General features: G+C 47.8%; 1 protein-coding gene across 3 annotated transcripts; it reads left to right on the forward strand.

Annotated features, from left to right (window-relative positions):
• Positions 1–15,417: 15,417 nt before the first annotated feature.
• Mycl (v-myc avian myelocytomatosis viral oncogene lung carcinoma derived) lies at positions 15,418–22,320 on the forward strand. 3 transcript variants are annotated; one of them, XM_006502821.4, is made up of 3 exons: positions 15,418–15,641; positions 16,344–16,848; positions 19,735–22,320. In XM_006502821.4, exons 2-3 carry the CDS (start codon positions 16,353–16,355, stop codon positions 20,343–20,345), a joined length of 1,107 nt encoding a protein of 368 aa, XP_006502884.1. In that variant the 5' UTR covers positions 15,418–15,641; positions 16,344–16,352; the 3' UTR covers positions 20,346–22,320. The 3 variants fall into 3 exon arrangements, with proteins under 3 accessions (XP_006502884.1, NP_001290050.1, NP_032532.1); NM_001303121.1 differs by lacking the exon at positions 15,418–15,641 and adding an exon at positions 15,761–15,980 and having other exon boundaries at positions 19,735–22,315; NM_008506.3 differs by lacking the exon at positions 15,418–15,641 and having other exon boundaries at positions 15,761–16,848; positions 19,735–22,315.
• Positions 22,321–22,830: the final 510 nt, after the last annotated feature.

Raw genomic sequence — 22,830 nt, forward strand, 5'->3', positions numbered from 1 at the left:
CTTATTCCCTGCTGTTCTCACATCAGATATCCTCTTCATCTCATTCTCCTAAGGCCTTTGAACGTGTGACACCACAGAAATGCACCCCTTGCTCCTCAGGATTCTTTCAGATATGGAGCCCAAGGCAGTGCTCAACACCTCACAGCCAGTAAATGGTAGTTCCTTCTTTCTTTCAGTCAGGGTCTCACCATGTAGAATGGCTGTCCTAGAACTCACTATATAGACCAAGCTGGCCTCAAACTAGCAGAGATCCACCTGTCTCTGCCTCCTGCGTGCTGGGATTATAGGCACTATCAGGACTAGCAATGGTAGTTTCTTACATTGAATCTTAGCTGGTTCTCATAGCACTGACTAGTGTCCTGAGATTGTTGAGGACCCGCAGCTACATGGTCCCAGGTCCAGGAGTAATGATTGGAGGCTGTGGGAGGCTCTGGCTTCTCCCTTTCTACTCTCTCTGGCTCGGAACGCCTAGGCAAGAGCCTCCTCCAAGGGTAGTAAAAGTGGAGGAAACATTTGGTTAAGCTAAGTTCTTACTAGACAAAGAGCTGGGTGGTGGTAGTATACACCTTTAATCCAGGCACTCGGGAATACAAAGACAGGCAGATCTCTGAGTTCTAGGCCAGCCTGGCAACAGAGAAAGTTCCAGGATAGCCTGGAGCTATACAAAAAAAAAAAAAAAAAAAAAAAAAAAAACTGGGATATTGAGTCAGTTGGCAGCAGGCCAAGAACAAGAGCTATAATTTGAGGCAGGTCAAAGCTAGAATCAGAGTTGGAACTAAACCAAGAACCAGACCTGAAGTCACTACCACTGGCTGGAGCAGATGCAGGCCAGGACAAGAGGCTGGCTGAACCAGACCCAGGAGGAAGGATATGTACAGGAAAGCAGTCCCACCGTGTGTTCAAAGAACATCCCTAGTACGTAAGGTGCAGTGCTGAGTACAGAGGGAGGAACGTAGGTGCTCACCTGTTTATAAGGGAGAGACAGGCTTATCATGTTCTGGCAAAGGACCCTTGGAGGAGCTGGGCTTAAAAGGCAGTCCAAACGTCAACTGGAAGAGCTGGTTGAGAGAGCTCGGATTGGGGAGGAATAGTGGTCATTGGACTAGGTGGGGGGTGGGGGGGTGAGGGTGGGGGTGGGCAAAGGCCTAAAAGTAAGCTGATGGACTCAGGACGGTGGCATTCGCTGCTGAAACTGGTGATAAGAACTCGTAGAACCTGGTGACTTGGTTAGCAATGTGAACTTTATTCAGAGGGCAAGGGGATATCGTTGGCAGAAGTTGATGGTGACGTGGTCAGATTCCTGCTGGAGAAAAACCCTCTGGTTGCTGCTGATATGAGCAAGAGACTGGGGGTGAGGAGGCCAGAGAGGCAGCCAATGGCACAGCCAGGCCAGGAGCACCACATATAGAGTGACCCACCCGTGAAGAAAGGAAAAGGTCCAGATGCTGGGCCTGTAGAGGAGAAGGGGCTACGGGATGCAGTGACCATTTGGAGGTGGGGTGTGAAAGAGAGTGGAGCCTAGCAAGACACCAGACAGACAGGAAAGCTAAAAGACCATTGCAGAATGGGGCCACATGAGGAGAAACCAGAGGGACAGGTTTGTCCTTCCAGCTTCGCCTTCTTCCCTCCAATCCTGACTTTCTTCTTCTACAGAATGGGAAAAGTTCTGTTTCCTCCGGAGGGAATATACGAGGGCCAGACAAAACATGTCTGAGGGCAAGCCGGACACAGTGGCTGTATCAGCTCCCCTGCCTGAGGTTCTGCCTGACCTCCTTGGTGGTCATGTTAGCTCCAGGAAGTGACACAGGAACAGTCTGGGGAGCTGCTGTGACAGCCCCATTATTCCTGGCTGAGAAGAATGACCCAGAGTCTCCAGAAAGTTGGGTCCCTCCTCCTTTCCCCAGCAGTGCCTCAGGGCCCGCCCACCAAGTGGCCCTAGAGGGTGGGAAGCCGTCCTGAAGGGGGTATTCAGAAGTCTTGAATTTGCCTGGAACTTTGCCCCACCTTCTCCTTTATCTGACTACAGGAAGACCCAATCAAAGTCCCTTGGCCTACCCGTTCTCAGTCCTTCAGTGGTGAGATTCCAGGGAGAGGCCCATTCATACAGGTTGGAGGTGAGTTTTCAGGGGCCTCAACTCCTTTAACATCCCTCCATCCTCTTAAACATAATGTCTTAACTGTAAATGAATCCTAGCTGGTGCTAGCTGAGTCTGCACTCAACACTGGGACTGAAGCTACCCCTCCCCAGGCTTCTTGCCTCACCAAAGACCCAGCTCCCTCTCCAGCCACGAGGGGTCTCCTTGTAACTAACTGACCCAGCAGGGCCAAAAAGTAGGCCCTGCTCTAGACCCTCAAGAAAGTGACTAGGACCACCTCCCACCCATTTTTCCCAGGCTGGAAACACAAAAATCAGTCTTGTTCCTTTTCACCTCCATGACCTGTCTGTCCTATTTTTAAGCACTTGTCACCTGTCTGATGTCACCTGCCCACAGGAAATGGCCACTTCTTCCCAGTTACGGACTCCTCTCCCCTCTTCCCCTACTCTCAGTTCTGCTGACTCAGGTCTTTTTCTTGGTTTGTGATACTGTCATGGCACACACATTACGACATTTTTTTTTAAATTTTTATTAGATGTCCCAAAAGACCACACACAAAAAAAGCTCAGTCAATTAAGAATGCCGACTAAATTAAAAAAAAAAAAAGCCATGTTTCAAAATAAACTTGCCTTTCAGAACCTTGCAACAGACAAATTGCCCAAGAGTGTTTTTTTTTAATTCTACAACAATTAACACCACTTTGAAAGAGGCACACAACATTACAATGAGAGAGAGAGAGAGAGAGAGAGAGAGACAGCCCAACAGCTTATAAAACACAGCCTCTCCCGTTGTTAATGTTTTTTTCCCCCAAAAGACACCAGACAGCGTTGAAATTTCACAACTTTTCAATGTTTCGAATCAATTTGAAACGTTTTAAAAACCACCGTGCAGGCTTCCAGTTTGCAGTTTCGGGCTCCTTGCAGTTCATCCTTCACTTCTTTTGTCATAATAACAATAAAAATTAGCTTTTAAAAACCCTCGGCTATTTACTAGCTGCTGATGTGCCTCGGGCAGAATTCCTTGACTCTAGCAGTCTCCAGAGCAATGGAACGAACGCCTAGCACACTCCCGACACGGAGAAACTCAGAGAAGTCCATTCCTCTAGTTGGTAGAGGAGCCACGATTCCAAGCTACTCTGCAGAAACTGCCTCCAATTTAGAAGAGCCAAAGATGTGTGAGATCATGAGCTGTGTTTGCGTTTACCGGTGCCTCCGCTCAAAAATGGATGCCTGAAAGAGCAAACGAATGTCTCAATGAGCCAAAGCATAGAATCCTCTTCTGGTTCATTCTATATGTGCCTGAGAACCACAGCCCTGACCCAAGAATGTGCTCAAGGGGGTCCTCGGTGGCTCAGCGGGGAGCGGGGCTCGCACAATGCAGGTGTTGGCCGCTCCCTCCCTTCCGTTGCTTTGAGGCTCAGGACAGCCCCGACCGCTGCTTCCTGCAGCACAGCCCTGGGCCTGCCACGTCCGCTGCCTGCATCCCAGCCCCAGAGCCCAAGCAAAGGTGGGCGGGATGACCATAGGAAAGAGGTACCCCTAATCAAGTATGGAGCACTTGGCAGTGTCTTGGCTCAGAGAGCTGGTGTTCAGGGTGCACTTTTCAGCTGTGTGGCCATCACATATCCTCCTTGTCTTTTGCCCCATTGCCTCCCTACTTCCTTCCTTAACACACAGTACCAGGGTAACAAGGCGTGCCCCTTTAATTCAGTACCTTTTACGTCATGGGACACCTTCTTGGTTATGGAAATAGTCGGATGAGAGCTTTGCTTGGATGAACTCATTGTGCATACACAGAAGCCAGACCTGATGATAAACAAGTATTTACCTGGGTTGGAAAGATGACTCAACAGGAAAGGGTGCCTGTCTCCAAGTCTGTTCACCCGAGTTCAGTCAGTCCAGGATCTCACATGTCAGAAGGAGACCTCCTCAAGTCACATACCACACACACACACACACACACACACACACACACACACACACACACACGATTTTAAAAGGAGAGAGGTGAGATGGTGAGAATTCACCTTGTTTTCTGATCATGTTGCTAGCAGGTATCACAAGCTTCATTCCCACTTCAGTGTCTTATACTGCTGTGTTCTAAAGCCAGCGGGGAGACACAGGTAAAACTAGCTAACCCTGACCCTCAGGAAGCTCCCTGCCAGTGAGAGACTGTGTTCCATCGCAGGCAGAGAGATGGTGATGCTCCCTTCACCACTAGGCATGCTGAGTCTCTGGAGCAGGCTGCAGCTGTTACAGAGCCTGAGCCTGCAGCTAGCACCTTCAGGCCACGCTTGGACAATAGCACAGTGGTGGACACATCCAAGAGGCCCCCAACAGCAGGGCCTGATAACGTGGACCAGTCCCTCCACAGGGATATTTCTGAATGTGTCTCTGGTCAGAACTGGAAAAGCCCAGCCCCTCAGTACAACATCTGGGTGGAAAAGACCTAAACAGGGATGCAGGGATGTTATACCAGGTATTTAAAGCAATCTACGGTGGAGAGGAATCAGGAGTGAAGAACCCTGGTTTGTAGCATGTGTAGGTTTCCCTGAAGTAAATATTCTTTCATGGCCAACTTCAAGTTACCAGTTTTAAAGATAGACAATAGCATACTTCTCTATAATACCCCCTGTGTAACAGAGTGATGGTACCAGTAAAATATAGTAAGAAATGAAAAAATTATGTTTGCAGTCATTTTATCATTTATTTTGAGATAGGGTCTCATGGTCTGAGCCAGTCTTGAACTATGGATCTTCTTCCTCCCAAGGGCTGAGATTATAGGCATGTGCCACCATGCCTGCCTGCAGTCATTTTTCATTTGGTTGATTTAAGTGCAAGTTTGTATAGCCTAATTTTTAATGACTGTGGTTAACAACCCGCTCCCATGAGGTCTGAAAACGCAACCAGTGTCTCTCATCAAGCCGGTACAAGCCAGCTCCCACACAACACTGGGTTTACATCATTACTCAGGTCCTCAGCTGTGGATTGGATTGAGTGGCTTCTCCATCTCTCGAGCCTGGGTTTCCCTCTAGTGGACAGAATCATCATTTCCAAGTAACTGCAGCTGTGCCCAGAGCACAACACAGTACAGTCTCGAGGTTTACGTGACACGTGGTCAAGAGTTCCTTTTTTAAAAATAGACTTATTTATGTATCTCTACACATGAATGTATACACATAAAAAGTCCTTTCAAGAAAGACAATAGCCTGGCAGTGGTGGTGCATACCGTTAAATCCTAGCACTCAGGAGGCAGAGGCAGGCAGATCTCTGCAAGTTCGAGGCCAGCCTGGTCTACAGAGTGTGTTCCAGGACAGCCAGGGCTACACAGTGAAACTCTGTCTAGGAAAAAGTAGGAAGGAAGGAAGAAAGGAAAGAAGGAAGGGAGGAAGGAAGGAGAGAGGGAGGGAGGGAGGGAGGGAGGGAGGGAGGGAGGGAGGGAGGAGAAAGGAAGGAAGGAAGGAAGGAAGGAAGGAAGGAAGGAAGGAAGGAAGGAAGAAGGGAAGGAAGGAAGACCAATAGCTTCTCAATTGTCTGGAAGTACTACACACCTGGGATTCCATCTCTGTGAATGGCATTATCTCCAGGATTTCTTATCAGCTGGAGAAATGGCTCAGTGCATAAAGCTTTTACCATATTGTGAGGTCAGGAATTCAGATCCCTGGAACCCACATAAAGTAGCGTGTATCTGTATTCCCAGAACATCAACAATGAGAAGGAAGGTAGAAAGAAGTGAAGTCCTGGAAGCCCAAAGGCCAGGTAGGTAGTCTGGGTTAAATACAATCATATGCAACAAAGAGACCCTATCTTAAAGAAGACAGAAGGTGAAAACTGACACTCAAGGTCATCTCTGACCTCCATACACATGCCATGCCTCATACACATACACACATACACATCATACACATACATCATACAAACACACACACATACATACAACATACACATCATACAAACACACACAAACACACATACACAAATTATACACATACACAGATAAACACACACATACATATACAAATCATACACACGTACACACGTCACTCATATACATACACTTACACATACAAACATACATCATACACACATCGCTCACACACATACAAACATACATCATACACACATTGCTCACACACATACAAACATACATCATACACACATCACTCACACACATACAAACATACATCATACACACATCACTCACACACATACACAAACATCACACACACACACACACACACACACATACATGCACTGGAGAAATGCCTCAGTGTTTGGTTTAAAGAGTATACTGCTCTTGCAGAGGACCAGAGTTCAATTTCTAGCACTTTGGGCAACTCATGCTGAGTGTAACTCCATCTCCAGATTTGTGACCCTTGTCTGTCCTCCTTTGGCACCTGCTCACACCTGCATTCACCTGAGCACATACACATGTACACGTGAACAAACAAACAGATAATCTAGAGCCAGTGAGATGGCTCAACTGGTTAAAGTGCTTACTGCGTTTGGAGTCTACCATGGTGGGAGAGAATCAACCCCAGTGAGTTGTGCCCTGACCTCCGTAGGCACTCTGTGGCCCTGCAGTTTGTGCACAGGCACAGTTCGCAATCCTGTAGCCGATGTAGCAGCTCAGAATGGCTACTCGAGCCCTTCAAGCTTAGGGGCCAGCCCTCCCTTTCCAGTTATCAATCTCTCTCCGAGAAGGCAAACTGGAACAGCCACTTTGGGTTGCAAGGCTGGATGTCCACAGAGAAGGAACAGGAGCCAATCAGATACAGAGCTGAGCTCAGACCACCCTTTCCCTCGCGGTGCTTGGAATCTTGGGACATGTTCTTCCCACCGTGCAAATCCACTTGGGTTTCTTTCTCCCCAAACCCATGGCACACACCCCATCATTTTTCTCTCCAGCTTCTCTGGCAAGCAGTTAAGCCTTAGCTAGGAATCCCAAGATCATTGGCTCAAACCCCACCACCATTTTATTATTATTTATTTATTTATTTATTTATTTATTTATTTATTTATTTATTTATTTTTAGAGCATAAAACTGATACTTTGGAAGTTCTCGTGGCTGGGCAAGTCACCACACTAAGCAGACTGCAGTTTAATTCTGCACTGCATTGCCTAGTGGAGATAACCACCTTACAGATGGGGAAATTGAGGATTGGTACCAGCTGATCTAGTTTGGTTCAGCCTTTAAGTGTTAAGAGACAGCTTCTGCACAACCTGCTTCTCTTTGTGAAAGCTGCTGTTGCCCTTCTGGGCCTGGCCACTTCCTCAGGCTTGTCTGCAGAGCTGAGCACAAAGTCACCAAGAACCCTTTTCCCACAGCGCTTAGGGGCAAGGCCGCATTCCTTAGAGGGTTCCAAGGGAAGTGTGGCTTTGCAGTGAAACCCAAGCAGAGATAACAGAACCACTGATATGGAATGAAAAATGAGCCCTTGATCTGGTTAAAGGCTTCAGATGTTCCTTTCTCGTCCTCTGCTGTGTCCCTTCATTTCTACTGGGAAACTTGGTTTTTGCAGTGCTGGGCGTCAGACTCAGAGCCTTGCCCATGCTGCATCCCCAGCCCCCGGAATCCTAGACATCCTCAAGGCTCAGATTGAATTTCCTTCCTCCTGAAAGCCCTCCACACTGCCTGGCCCAATCTGATGATGAAAGTAAGAAGTGCTGTCCTGTGAAAGGAAGAACAGGTTTCCCGCTGAGTGAGGGTGGAACACACGTGGTGTCATCCCCACTCACACCACCAGTTTCATGATGCTTTAGGTTTAGGAAAAGATGTTTCTCACAACACACAAGGGCAAAATGAAAGAGACATTTTTAAAAGTTGGATACATGGGGCTGGAGAGATGGCTCAGCGGTTAAGAGTACTGACTGCTCTTCCAGTGGTCCTGGGTTCAATTCCCAGCAACCACCACATGGTGGCTCATAAACATCTGTAATGGGATCCAATGCCCTCTTCTGGTGTTTCTGAAGACAGCAACAGTGTACATGAAATAAATAAAATCAATCTTTAAAAACAAGAAAGTAAGTTGGATACCAGAGGCAGGAAGATTTCTGAGTTCGAAGCCAGCCTGGTCTACAGAGTGAGTTCCAGGACAGCCAGGGCTACACAGAGAAACCCTATCACGGAAAAAAAAAAAAAAAAAAAAAAAAAAAAAGGTGGAAGGAGAGAAGAGAGGAAGAAAATTCAAATGGATTCATATATAAGGGCTAGAGAGATGGCTCTGTGTGTGTTCAAAAGCACTTGCTCACAAGCACACGGACTGGAGGTCAGATCCCAGCCAGTAGCCAGGTGCAGTCTCACACAAACTTGTAACTCCAGCACTGAAAGGGGCTGACACAAAATGAGTGCTGAGGGCTTGTTGGCTGCCAGCCTATGCAAAAACACAAGTTCCAATTTCAGTGAGGGACCTTGCAAAAAAAAAAAAAAAAAAAAAAAGGAGGTGGTGAGGAGGCAGACAGTAGTGGTGCACACCTTTGAGGCAGAGGCAGGTGTGAGTTTGAGCCCAGTGGTCTGCAAAGCGAATTCCAAGACAGCTAGCGTTACATAGAGAATCCTTGTCTCAAAAGGATAAAATGAAGAAAAGGAAAGGTGGGAGGTGGTAGAGGAGGACACCTAATGCCTTCCTTTGGCTACTGTGCACACCTGTGTATACACATGTGCACATACCACACATACATGCAGCACACAATGCATGTACACAAAGGTCTCAATCTAAATAGAAGAACTAGAACTCTATTCTTCAAAGACCTTATCAACATTAAAAAATCAGGCAGGCATTATAGCTCACACTTGTAATCCCAGCACTCTGAAGGCTGACGAAGAAAGATGTTGAGTTTATAATCAGCCTGGGTTAGATGGGCATTGCTGGCTAGCCTGGGCTACAGAGAGACATTAAAAACATTTGTACTGAGGCCCCTTAAACTCTTTCCATCCTCAACCCCTTTTATCTGAGTTCTTGTTTTGAGAGACATTCTCAATGGCTAGCCTGGAGCTCACTATGTAGCCCAGGCTGGCCAGTCTTTGCCTTCTGAGTGCTGGGATTAAGGGTATATGCCATTACATCTGACTTCACCAGAAAAATTTCTACACAACTCTGGGTATGTAAGTCTGTAAGATAGGTATAAAAATCAAACATTGACAGACAAATCAGAAAAAAAATATTTTAAAAGCAATTCTTATATGCATATATAATTTTTCTTGTTTTTAAAAGATGAACAAAGGCAGGGTGCAGTGGTGGCTCCTGTAATCCTGGAACTTGGGAGTTGGAGACAGGAGAATTAGGAGTTCAAGACCAAGTTCAGCCTGTCACTAAATGAAAATAAATTTAAAGATTTATAATACATACATACACATATTCATACACACACACACACACACACATACACACACACACACACACACACACACACACACACACACATATATATATATATATATATATATATATATATATATATACACACACACACACACATATACACTGTAGCTGTTTTCAGACACACCAGAAGAGGGCATCAGATCCCATGACAGATGGTTGTGAGCCACCATGTGGTTGCTGGGAATTGAACTCAGGACCTCTGGCAGAGCAGTCAATCAATCCTCTGAGATCATCTCTCCAGCCCCTGAAAATAAATTTAAAATAAAGAAGGGGAGTGGGAAGAGAGAATAAAATAATAGGAAAAAGAAAGAATGAAAATTAATTTGAAACAAACAAACAAAGGGGGAGTAAAAAGGTAAGAAAAGGGGCTGAAGAGATGGCTCAGTAGGTGGTTAACAGCACTGACTGACTATCTCGAAAAAAAAAAAAAAACCCACAAAACCATAAAATAAATTTTTTTAGACGGGATTTTTCTGTAGAGCCCTTGCTGTCCTGGAATTCTCACTGTTGCCCAACTCAGCTTAATTTTTTAATTTTTTTTTTTAATCAGGCAACTAAGCTTACCATGCATTTGAGGAAGTCTTACAACAAACAAACAAAAAAACCTACAGAGCATAGCAAAGACTGAAGAATTGAAAGGGATGGGAAAAGGAAAATGTTAAACTTTATAATTAATATAAAACTCATTAGAAGCCCCCCCCTGGGGGGGGGACTGAGAACAACTGTACAAGAGAAAAAAAGAACAGGAAGCTACAAAAAATAACATTTAGCATTATGTTCCACACCTGCAATCCCAGCATGTAGGAGATCACAAGTTTAAAAACAACCTGGGCTACATTGTAAATTTGATGTGAATTAGGATTATAAAGTTGAATACTGTTTGAAAAAAATAACAGAAAAGAGGAAGTGGAAGAGAAAGGATGGAAGGAGGCATCTAGGGAATAAAGAAAACGAGTTAGGAAATAAAATTTAAAATAAAATAGTAAAAAAAAAAAAATCAGCCCATAGTCTGAATGGGGGGGGTGTTCATGATGTGGTAGGTATCATTACTGGAGTCATTATCAAAACAACGAAACTGAACTCAATTCTGGCTCTAATCATCTCCCCCAGAGATACCAGATGGCTCAAAGCACCAATTTTTAAACATGGTTATTCTCTCTGTCATGAGTCATCTTAAACTATGTAAAGGGTCCACCATGAATCACCTTATTAGTACAAACTATTAAGGCCACCATGAATAAGGAAGATATTCCTGGTACTTGGGGAATTCCTAAACTCTCTTCCTGCCTCCCAAGGATGAGGGACAAAGGGCAGTCAAATTCTTTATTACAATAGAGCCACAAAACAGCACATTATTGACTTCAGAATGCTAGAAATAGAGTACAACCTCAAAAAGTTAAGAAAAACAGGTGATACACAGAGGATCAGAGAACAAAGGATGTCAGTCTTCTCAGTACACCCCCAGTTGCTAGGAAACAAGAAAGCAACACCTTTACAATTCTCCGGGGAAAGCTAAAATTTTATACCAAGCCAAACTATCAACCAAAGCCCAGGGTATAAATAAACTTCACTCTAGAAATGTTGGATCTCAGAATCTTTTCTTTCCAAGTACACTTTCTCAGGCAGATGTTGGAGGATGTGCTCCACCAGAGTGAGGAAGTAAATCAAGAAAGAGGAAGAAATGAACTCTAGATGACAGGCCATCAACACATGAGAGAAGCAGGGGGAATTTCCAGGATCAGAGACTAGTGAAACCTGCCAAGAAACCACTAAGTCCAGATTTCAATAGGAAGACAAACGGTCACCAGACAATCATTTTAAGAAAAGAGAAATGTAACTGACAGAGTGATAAGCTGGTATGATGGACTAACTGAAGCAGCCTTTGTAGCTGGTGTGAATTGGAGGAGTGTGTTCCAATGCTTTACAGCTACGCTACATAGAAACAAAGGAAAAGCAGAGCAAGCCAACTGAAATCTGTTTAAGAAAGGAGTGGTTGGGAACCACCTGTTGGACTGGTAACACACACACAAGCATAAGCACACAGCTGAGCCAAGTGGACAAGATAATTCATTAGGTAACAACACTCACCATGCAAACCTGACCACCTAAACTTGATACCCAGGAGTCCACAGTGGAAGAAGAAAACTGACTCCCAAAAATTGTCCTCTGACCTGCACACTCACAGGTAGTGACAAGCACGCCAGCACTACACACACACACACACACACACATACACACACATATAGGCAATGATAAAATTAAATCAAATGTTATCCTCAGGTTGTCAGGCTTGAAGGCAAATGCTTTTACCCTCTGAGTTACCTGCCAGTCCTCAGTTCTTAGAGTAAACAAATAGTCAATATCTATGCTACTTTAACTATATGCTTATACTATAAGTAAATGCATATGTCACCTCTCTCCCTCTCCCCTCCCCCCCTCCCCCCCCCCCCCCCCCGCTCTGTCACACACACACACACTTCTCTTAGGATTGCCATGGGTTCAAAGCTAGCCTGAACTATAGAGTGAGACCCTGTCTTAAAGCAAAACAACAACAAAATTAGTGAATGATAGATAATTTCAGTACTTGGGAGGTTGGAACAGAAGGACTGACAGAAGTTCAAGGTCAGCTTGGGTTAAATAAGACCCCGTTTTAAAAACAAACAAAACACCCACCTAGGCAAATAAATAACATTTTTTTAAATGCAGTTAATGCCAGCACTTGGGAGGCGGAGACAAAAGGATCAGGAGTTCAAGGCAGATTTAATTACATAGTGGGTTCAAAGGACACCCTGTGATAGATGAGTCTCTGTCTCAAAGACATAAAAACAAAACACCAGAGCCAGTGAGATGGCTCAGTGGGTAAAAACTCCTACTGCAAAACCTGGTGACCAGAGTTCAATTCTCAGAACCCACACGGTGAAAGAAGAGTACTGTCTCCTACAAGTTGTCTTCTGATCTCCACATACCCTCAGCACACATACAGACACACATACAGACACACACACACTATGTGTGTATCTGTGTGTGTGTGTATATATATATATATATATACACATACATACATACATATATATACTATGTACGTATATGTATGTATAATATATATATAATGTGTATATATAGTGAATGTATGGATATATATGTATGTGTGTGTGTGTATGAATTAGAACATAACAACAACAAAACTGCAGATAATTTAGATGTCTCTAGAGTAGCATTTGTTACCTTGGTCAATTTATCACCATTCTGGGTCCAGACATTAACTCAGAAACCACAGTTGTCAGTCCTAAAAGCTACAGTGTCTCCTCGGAACAGACAGACACACATTAACCAGGCTCATGAGACCGCTATTTCAAATCAGATGCCAATTCATTAATTTACAAGGGGAAGTGAGGTTTTGGAGCACGTTGGATTTCTCTGTTGCTGAGTGCATTCTCTCTCTGTAGGTGGGGTTACATGGGATGCAAAACGGCTTTCAGAGAACTGCTGAGCGAGCCAGTGTAGGTAAGGTGGGGGATGAACTGGCTGGCTTCAAGGAATGATGCCTCCATCTTCCCTGTCTCCGGATCAGCTTTTTGCACCCAGCGAGATCTTGATAGTGTTCACTGCTGGTGATTACCATGGCAGCTCTCCATAATTTCTGCCTTTCTCTGAGGCCCACACCTTTGGCCTAATGCCAATACTTTCTTAGTTATATTAATACTTTTGGTCTGGGGATATGGCTCAGGGGTAGAGCCTTTGCCCAAGCCTATATCAGACTCTAGGTTCAATTTCCACCCCTGAAGAAAAATCGTTTTAGTCTTTTTGTTTGGTTTGGTTTGGTTTTATTTTTGGCTTCTGGGGGAGGGGGTTGTTTGGTTTTTGGTTTTGGTTTTTTGGGTTTGTTTGTTTGTTTTTGTTGGGTTTTTGCTTTGTTTGGTTTTGTTTTTCAAGACAGGGGTGATCTGTGTAGCCCTGGCTGTCCTGGAACTCACTCTGTAGACCAGGCTGGCCTCGAACTCAGAAATCTGCCTGCCTCTGCCTCCCGAGTGCTGGGATTAAAGGCGTGTGCCACCACTGCCCTGCCGTCATTTTAGTCTTGAGACGGGGTTGCAACAAGTTGGCCAGTGCTCAAATGATCCTCCTGTAGTTTGCATCCCAAGTAGCTACAATTACAGGTGTATGCCATTGTGTCCTTACTACATTAGAATATTTAATCAGGGAATAGTCTAGATGGTCTCCAGTGGGGAATTGGAACACCCTTGTATTATAGCATTAGAAGGTTGTATTGGGGCTGGAGAGATGGCTCAGCGGTTAAGAGCACTGACTGCTCTTCCAAAGGTCCCGAGTTCAAATCCCAGCAACCACATGGTGGCTCACAACCATCTGCAATGAGATCTGATACCCTCTTCTGGTGTGTCTGAAGACAGCTACAGTGTACTCATATATAATAATAAATAAATCTTTAAAAAGAAGAAGAAGAAGGAGAAGAAGAAGAAGATTGTATTGGGAATACAGGCATGAGCCATCATACCTGGCCTTAGTGAGGTCAGTCTGGGCAACAGAGTGAGAATCTGTTTCAAAAAAAAAAAAAAAAGAACAAAATGAACAACTCAGGTAGGCCTATTTTCCAAATATAGATTCCAAGCCTCCTGTGAATTCTATGCAACAATATCTCCCTTAAAAGTTATTTTCCTGCTTACATTGGTTTCTGTTATTGTGACCAAGACCCCGGAAAGTGCAGCAACCACCACAGACATCTGCATGCCTGACAACAAGACCCTGAAAGGGAGTCTAATCCCTCTGCACCAAGGCTGCAACCAAATCAGGAGCCTTTTCTGGGCCTCCCAGTACAGCACAGAGCAGGGCATACAGGCCGTCTCAATAAAATCTGGTTGGCTAGGTCACTCAGGAAGCCAGTGCGTAAATATTGCCAGAAGTCATTCTAGGTGCAGGGACTACAAAGCGAGCCAATTCCTGCTTTCAAGGATGTCCTACACACACCTTAGACACAACAAATGGAAAATGGAGAGTCACACACACCCCCTGTCTTCTCACCCAACTCGTGGGTCATCTCACACCTCCCTGGCCCAAAACAACGGGACGTGTTTATCCTTCTGGCTTCAGTCTGTTAGGATGGCAACAGCCTGTAGTTCTGAGTAGTTAGACAAAAAGAGTAGGAGGAAGAGAAGGATGGCAGACAACCAGACACCAGACCTTGATGCCAGGTGTAGGATTCTAGATGAATTGGCTGCTATCCTAAGTTACCTTCCTTGGACCTAAATTAGTTAGTCTTTTCCTTTCTCAGAAGGTAGCCTGTTTATGATAACACAAAGGAAATATATATATATCTCCATCGTCTCGGCCAGGGATGTCATGCAAAACTTCAAACACTTTGATCCCACAGCTAGGAAGCACAAAACAGGGGCCTGAATGAAGTTTCCACACCCCTACACTCCTATCTCTAAAACAGCCGTTAGGAGAGTTTTGTGTGGAGGATGAATTCTGGGAGGCAGGGCTGTGAAGGAAGGGTCAAGTGTCAGCTATGACCTGGGGGATGACAGAGGTCTCACTACCCTCCCCAGGGATAAAGCTGCTGTTGTTCGAATTCTCTCATGTCCTTTCCTAAGGTGCTCTATCTTTTTAGTAAACAAATTCAGCCCGGCGATCCTGTGAAGTCATTACCATTCCTTCATTTCACAAGTAAAATTGGGGCTCCGAGGGATTATATATACTGCAGGCTTTCTAGCTCGGAATCTTCACTGCTATTCAAGGTTTAAGCCACTGAGCTAAAGAATGGGCTAATGGTTACTGAAGCAATGGGTTGAAGAAGCCTGGGTTCAGGGCCGAGGGCCACCAGGTGGCGCGGTGGAGGTGCAGTGTGTGCCCCACCATCACCACCACCACCTCCTCTGTCATGGGTGGGACGCACCTGAACCTGGTGGGGCGCGCCCCGGGAAGTAGACTAGCAGGGTGGGGCAGGGAGCAGCTCTAGTCCTTGGCTCTGAGTAGGCGCGGAGCGCCGCTTTAGTTAAGTCGCTTGGACCGCGGGAGCCTCTCGAACAGTCACGCCTCCACCAGGAGACTGCGGGGCTGCATCAGCTCTTCTGCTCTGCGCTCCCCAGCGTACAATTTATTAGGGAGCTTCAAGGGATAGAATAGAAACGACCAGTTCAGCCAGGAGGTGGGGCCGGCCCCACCTGTCGCCAGCGGAGAGAGGGGCGGGAGGGGGAGGGGCTTGTCTCCTAGGGACCACCCCCCCTCCTGGTCCCCAAGCCCCGGGCACGCGACGAGATATAAAGCAGTCGGGAAACAATGCGCCTGCAGATCGCGCTCCCGCGTCGATCCCGGGAGCGTCCTGGCTGCCGTGTGCGAGCGAGGCGGGGGGCGCGCGCACGGGGGGCGCGCTCGTGAGTGCGGGGCCGCGCGCTCGGTGGCGCGCATGTGTGTGTGTGCGGGCTGCCGGGCTTCCCCGAGCCGGCGGGGAGCCGCTCCGCTCCAGGTGGCGGGCGGCGGGAGCGAGGTGAGGCTGCGGGTGGCCCGGGCAGGGGTCCCCAGGGGACTGGCGGGCTGCAAGGCTGCAGACTGCCTTCGAGACAGCGCGCCCCCGCCCGGCCCTGCTGTGCCCCCGGAGCTGAGCTCCGGGCGGTGCTGGCAAAGTTTGCTTTGAACTCGCTCCCCTCAGCCTGGTCGGCCCGTTGCGAGCTGCCCTGAGCGAGCTGACCCCAGGCCAGGCTTCCCAGGAGCAGGGACCAGGGCGCGGGCTGCAAGCTGGTGGGCCTGGGGAGAGACCAGAGCCCCGCAGCCAGCTGCAGCGAGGGACTCGGAGCCGCCTCTTCCCTCGGCGGGCACCGCAGTCAGCTCGTCTCCCCCTTCCCTCCCGCAGGGAGCGGACATGGACTTCGACTCGTATCAGCACTATTTCTACGACTATGACTGCGGAGAGGATTTCTACCGCTCCACGGCGCCCAGCGAGGACATCTGGAAGAAATTCGAGCTGGTGCCGTCGCCCCCCACGTCGCCGCCCTGGGGCTCCGGTCCCGGCGCCGTGGACCCAGCCTCTGGGATTAATCCCGGGGAGCCGTGGCCTGGAGGGGGTGCCGGGGACGAGGCGGAATCTCGGGGCCATTCGAAAGCCTGGGGCAGGAATTATGCTTCCATCATTCGCCGTGACTGCATGTGGAGCGGCTTCTCCGCCCGAGAACGGCTGGAGAGAGTGGTGAGCGACAGGCTGGCCCCAGGCGCGCCCCGGGGGAACCCGCCCAAAGCGCCCGCTACCCCGGACGGCACTCCTAGTCTGGAAGCCAGTAACCCGGCGCCCGCCACCCAATGTCAGCTGGGCGAGCCCAAGACTCAGGCCTGCTCCGGGTCCGAGAGCCCCAGCGATTCTGGTAAGGACCACCCGGGGGCTAGCTAAGAGGGAGGCACCCCTTGGGTGGCCAGAGCTCTATCTACCGCTGTTTGAAATCAGGCATTAGATCTTAAACCTTCCCATCACCTCCCCATTTTCTGACTGAAGCTGTCGGTGTAGCCCCCAGCTGTGTCTGTCTGGCACGTGGGTGTGTTGGTAAACAGTTTGGAGAAGTGGGGAGGGAGCCAGCGTCCCTCTGATGGTGATTGGAGCCCCAGGGGACCAGGGCGACTTGGTGAGGGTTGGCGCTTAGAGAGGACAATACTCGGGTTGGACTGTAGGGGATTTCTGTCCTTGGGAGGTTGAAAGGGTTCCCTTAAGAGTCACTCCAAGCTTGAAGCTTTTTTGTTGCTGCCTCTTTCCCTGGGAAACTCACACTTCCCTAAGGGAGAAAAGACTGAGATACCTTTTGAGCAGAACCAAAAGCCTTCCTCCACTCGAAAACCTCCATCTCCCGCCTGCTGCACTTTAAATTGCTAATTCTCTTCTCTTACCCCAGTCCCAGTCCTTACTACTTCCCATCACTAGTGACTAGTGAGACAGGTGGAGGGAGAGTAAACGCTCCTCTTAACAGATGGGAAAACTGAGGATTAGAGACAGGAAATCAGTCAAGTGAGCCCCAGCCTCCTGCTGTCTAGTCGCTTCTTTTCCCAACTCCTTTCCCTGTCTTTCTTGGTGTTTAGAGGGTCTTCCTCATAGCTTGTTTGAGAAGAGCTACACGATGCCTGTTGATTTGGCCTTAGGAAGGTATCCAATCTCCCGCCCAATACATCTGTGGGCTTCGGCTGCTCTTCTACATTCAACATTCCTGCTCGGTCCCATCTCTGGTATTGAGATAATGGTCGTAGCGCCCCAGGCCTCCCTCCATACTGATGAAGAGCAGTCTTCACTGAGCTCAGACCACCTTGCTCTTCCCCTAGCCTCTGAGCCCCCCCCCCCCCCCACTCAGTAGAAGTACACGGGAAAGGATGCTATTGCAGGTGCAGCAGGAGGCTTTGGGCACATTCATTTCCGACAGAGAAAAGTCACTGCAGCAATCAAGAATCATGGGCTTTTGAGAGGGAACTGGGGAATTGGATGTGGAAGTTGTACAGCTATGGAGGGAAATGAGAACAGAATTAAAAAGTCTCTTTTTCTTCGATGCATTTGTGTTAAGGTCATTTTTAACCTGCAACAGGAATTTATGTTTTGTCGGATGACTTAGATAGGAAGCTTGAGATCAAGAACCTAGAGAAGAGCCAGCTCCGCAAGGGCTGTTAGAGAGACCGTTTTGGAAGTTTGGAGATCTTTATTAGCAATCCAGACCATCATAAAAATAACAGGGACTGAGGCTGACCTGGGCCTCCGTTTCTCCTTTTGAAAATGAGGAGGAATGAACTTGGTTGTCCTGCTGAGGACATCCCTTATCTTGTAGAATCTGATACTACTTTCTGCAAAGGAGAATGGTGTCCTAAATGATACCTTCCTTAGATACAGCCTTCTGTGCTGTGAGATTTAACAATGAAAATTAAAGGTTTGGGATGTACAGAAACTTGAATCATTTCCTGACCTGCCCTTTAACCTGAACCTGTTTGTGGGCTCCTGGTTCACTCTCTGGCCACATGGCCTAGAACAAAATGCAACAGATTGCAAACAATGAGGGGGTGGGGTGGGGAGGGTGACTGACGGCACAGCTCAGCCAATAGGGATTAGGGGCTGGGGAAAACAGCATTCCAAACACAGCTTAGGCAGCCAATCACAGGCTTTGAGGCCAGGGGGCTGAATGGTCAGGTTTTATTAATGGAGAAATAATGCGATTGTCCACACAATGGAAACCTTCCTGACAAAGGGGCTCAAGCCTCCTGATATGCAAAAGAGGCGGAGGACGGAGCTCTTCTGTTGCCGGCCAGATTGCTTTAAGGGTGGCCTTCTGTGTTGAGGACTACAAGATGTGGGGAGCAAGAGGGTCTTTCCCTAATTGCCTGATCAGATTGGCTTCATCCCACAGACCTTCCAGCTAGGGAATGGTAGGGACACTACTTGGTCTATTCGAGTCCTTGGCATGTTGGCCTTTGTATCTGGGTCACTCTACCGTTATTTCTCCGCCTCTGGTGCAGCTCATTGGGAAACGGTCGCTTGTACATTTGCAAAGTTCCTGAGGCTCTCGTGACCTGTGATTATAAATACGACCCTCTTCTGGTCCAGGGGTGGGGGTGGGGCAGATGACCTATAAATGATGGATGGCTTTAGAAACCCATTGAACCCAGGAACAAAATGCTCCTGAGGGAAACCCTTCCCCTCCCCTCTGTGGCTGAAGAGAACCGGTTGTAGCCCTCCCTTCTCTGCATCTTCAGCTGAAAGGATGGCAGAATAGAGAGGTGGGGGAATAATAGGATTTACAACTTGTGAAAAGTAACAATCCCCTAGCGCAGGCTGTGCTGGGCAGGAACAAAGGGCAACTCTGCCCACAGACCCCTCATTTACAATTCTGATGGGGCATGAAAGAGCCCGAATGGGGAAGATCTTTATAGCTAAACTTTGTCCCAGGCCGGTAGCTCTTTCTCTCCATCCCCCTCAGTGGGGGAGGAGAGAGCCTGTGCAGACTGGGGGCTGTTGGCTTGGGTCTACCTTTTGTTCTTATCCAAGCCTTGTTGTGCAGAAGGAAACTGGAGACTATTTTCCTTGTTTATTTCCCCTCCGCTATGGTGTTTCTCTGGTCTAAATGATTTGGTAGTCCCTCTCCTCACTTCAGTTTGGCGATCTCTGCAACATGAATGTGTCATCTACTCTCACAGGCCGAGACATTGAGAACTGGGGCTGTAGTGTGTGTGTATGTATGTGTTCCTCATGGGGTGTATTTGTTCTTTCCATATCTCCTCTTGAACAGAAGGTGAAGAGATTGACGTGGTGACCGTGGAGAAGAGGCGATCTCTGGACATCCGAAAGCCAGTCACCATCACGGTGCGAGCAGACCCCCTGGACCCCTGCATGAAGCACTTCCATATCTCTATCCACCAACAGCAGCATAACTATGCTGCCCGTTTTCCTCCAGAAAGTTGCTCTCAAGAGGGGGATCCTGAGCCAGGTCCCCAGGAAGAGGCTCCGGAGATAGAAGCTCCCAAGGAGAAAGAGGAGGAGGAAGAGGAAGAGGAGGAAGAAGAGATTGTGAGCCCCCCACCTGTCGGAAGTGAGGCTCCCCAGTCCTGCCACCCCAAACCTGTCAGTTCTGACACTGAGGACGTGACCAAGAGGAAGAACCATAACTTCTTGGAACGAAAAAGGAGGAATGACCTCCGCTCCCGGTTCCTAGCCCTGCGGGACCAGGTTCCCACCCTGGCCAGCTGCTCTAAGGCCCCCAAAGTCGTGATCCTCAGCAAGGCGTTAGAATACTTGCAGGCTTTGGTGGGGGCTGAAAAGAAAATGGCTACAGAGAAAAGGCAGCTCCGGTGTCGGCAACAGCAACTGCAAAAGAGAATCGCGTACCTCAGTGGCTACTAACCGACCAGAACGCCTGACTTCTTGGTCTCACAGACACAAGCTTATTGTTTAACCTCTCTCTCCCTTTTAGTAATTTGCACATTTTGGTTACAGCGGGGGGGGCAGTCTGGACAGTAGATCCCAGAATGCATTGCAGCCGGTGTGCGCACACAATAAGGGCTTGCATTCTTGGTAACCTCGAAACCCAATTCTCCCTCTTCCCCGACCGACTCATGGGAATGCTGTCCTTCTCTGGCGCCTTTGGCTTCTCAGCAGGCAGCTACTGAGGAGATTTGGGGTCTGCTTAGCTCACTAGCTCCTGACGAAAGGCTGACAGATGCTATGCAACAGGTGGTGGACGTTGTTGGGGCTGCAGCCTACGTGAAATCTCACACTGTGCTGGGGCTTCAGGCTAGGAAAGGATGCTGCTCTCACTGCTGTCTCTGGGGATGATCTGAGGACAGCTGGGCCTGGATACTGTCCCCCAGGCTCCGTTTTCCAGGAGGCAAGCGAGCTGTCCCGGGCGAAGACAAGCTCGCAGACTTGATCAGCATGGAGCATTACCTCACCGTCAGACACTTTACAGTAGCTGTGGAGTGGAAACCTTTAAGATAGATTTGGATGGTAGGCCACACCCTTCCCTGCACGCTCAATGCTATGACTTTGAGAAAGGGCTTGGCCTCTATGTAGAGTCTTTGTCTCAGAGTTCTCTGGGCCTTCTCAGAGAGGGACCTTTCTATCCTCACAAGGGACCTTTTTGTTTCTTCCTGCCTTTGTTATGCAATGGCCACCACAGCACCCTTTCACACCGACCAGAAATATTTCCCCAGGACATAGGGAAATGGGTCACAGCCCAGGACCTGGGGAAGCCTTGGCATCCCCACTCATGACCAACGGTCCTTGCCCAGGTTTTCTGCAGGGCTATTTGAGGCCCAGCTTGGAACCTTTTCTCGAGGCAGATAGTTACAAGGTGCCTCTGAAGGACAAGCCCTATCGCTTCCTCTTTCCCACCTGCCTCTCTGTCAGATCTTGACTCTGTCTACAATCTGCTGGAACAGTGCAAACCTGTCCTTCTCGAGCAACTTTGCTGGCTCTGCAGCCACCATCCTGATTCTCTGCCGGCCTGAGTCACATCCTTTCCCCTGGAATCTGGGCCTTACAGAGAGATTCAGAGGGGCACCGCTTGCATTCACCTGATGCCCCCAGAAGGTAAACTTACTTCCTGGTGGGTTGTCAGTGTACCTCTAGGAACGCTACTCAGCCAACAAGGAGAGTTTGCTCCAGCTGTGTTCTGCAACTCCCTGTGGAATCAAAGTACAGCCCTCTATCCTGGGAAAGTCACCAAGCTAGCAGCCGTCACGTGAGCATCTTTCAGGAGATCCTAAGCTTTGCCTGAAAGAAGAGCCAGCCTTTCCAGAACTCTACCCAGGAAAGCAGATCTGTTCCTGCTGGCCCTGGGCTTGGAAGTAGGGGTACAGTGTGGGGGACAGACAGTAAGTAACAACATGTGGCTCTCAAAAACCAGCTACCACTTCCAAATTGGCTCCCAACTGTGATGGCCTCCAATTACTTCCTGGCCTCAAGTCCTAGAGGAAGCTTCGGAAGTTGCTGTTGTACCTGTTGGGGCAGGACTTCTAGGCACCAAGGGACTCCTGGAACTATCTTGGGAGGACAAGTGGTGAACAGGCTAAAGTCTCATCTGAATGGCTTGTGTTTTATAAGCTGCTGCGGGGTTGTATGCTGTGGGCGTCTTTTGTTTTTGTTTTTGCTTTTTTTTTTAATACTGTATTTTTGTATGCTTTTTTGCAAAGTGGTGTTAACTGTTTTTGTATAAGAAAAACAAAAAACAAAAACCCTCCTGTTGCAAGGGTCTGGTTTATTTTGAAAGGTGCATTTACCTGAAATTTTGTATTTAGTTGTAATCATTAATTGCTTGATTTTAAACTGTTGCCTTCTGGGACATCTTCTAATAAAAAGATTTCTCAAAAAAATGTCAGAGTGGGGGTAGCATACGCCATCTGAGTCTTCCTGAACCAGAGAAAACTTATTTTGGAGTAGCCACAAGCAATCTGGGTGGCTGCATTTTTCTACCATGTTGCTAACCTGGTCATTCCACTCTGGGTCCCTGAATGCCCTTTCAGACATGTCTAAACAATGTCCTGTCGGCTCAGTACTCTGTGAGAACACAATTCTCTAGTGAATTGCAGAGTGCTGAATTGTAAGTTACAAGGCTTGAAATCCCAGCTCTACCTCTTCTGTGACCTTTTCTCTTTGCCTTTCTGAGTCCTCCATGCTTTATCTGTGAGGTGAGGGTAACTATTTCACTGGGGTTTTGGGCGGTGTTTTGTTTGTGTGTGTGTTTGTTTCAGGTTTCAAGTAAAGTTGTAGACCTTGAATTGCTTTCTAAAACATACAGCTCCTTAATATGAGGGCTGTTCTTACGAAGTTCTTGTTTTTGTGTGGTTTGGGTCTTTTGTGTGTGTGGGGGGGGGTGGGGTGGGAGGGG

Source organism: Mus musculus, chromosome 4 (genome assembly GCF_000001635.26).
Source record: "Mus musculus strain C57BL/6J chromosome 4, GRCm38.p6 C57BL/6J".
In the NCBI taxonomy this organism is placed as follows: domain Eukaryota; kingdom Metazoa; phylum Chordata; class Mammalia; order Rodentia; family Muridae; genus Mus; species Mus musculus.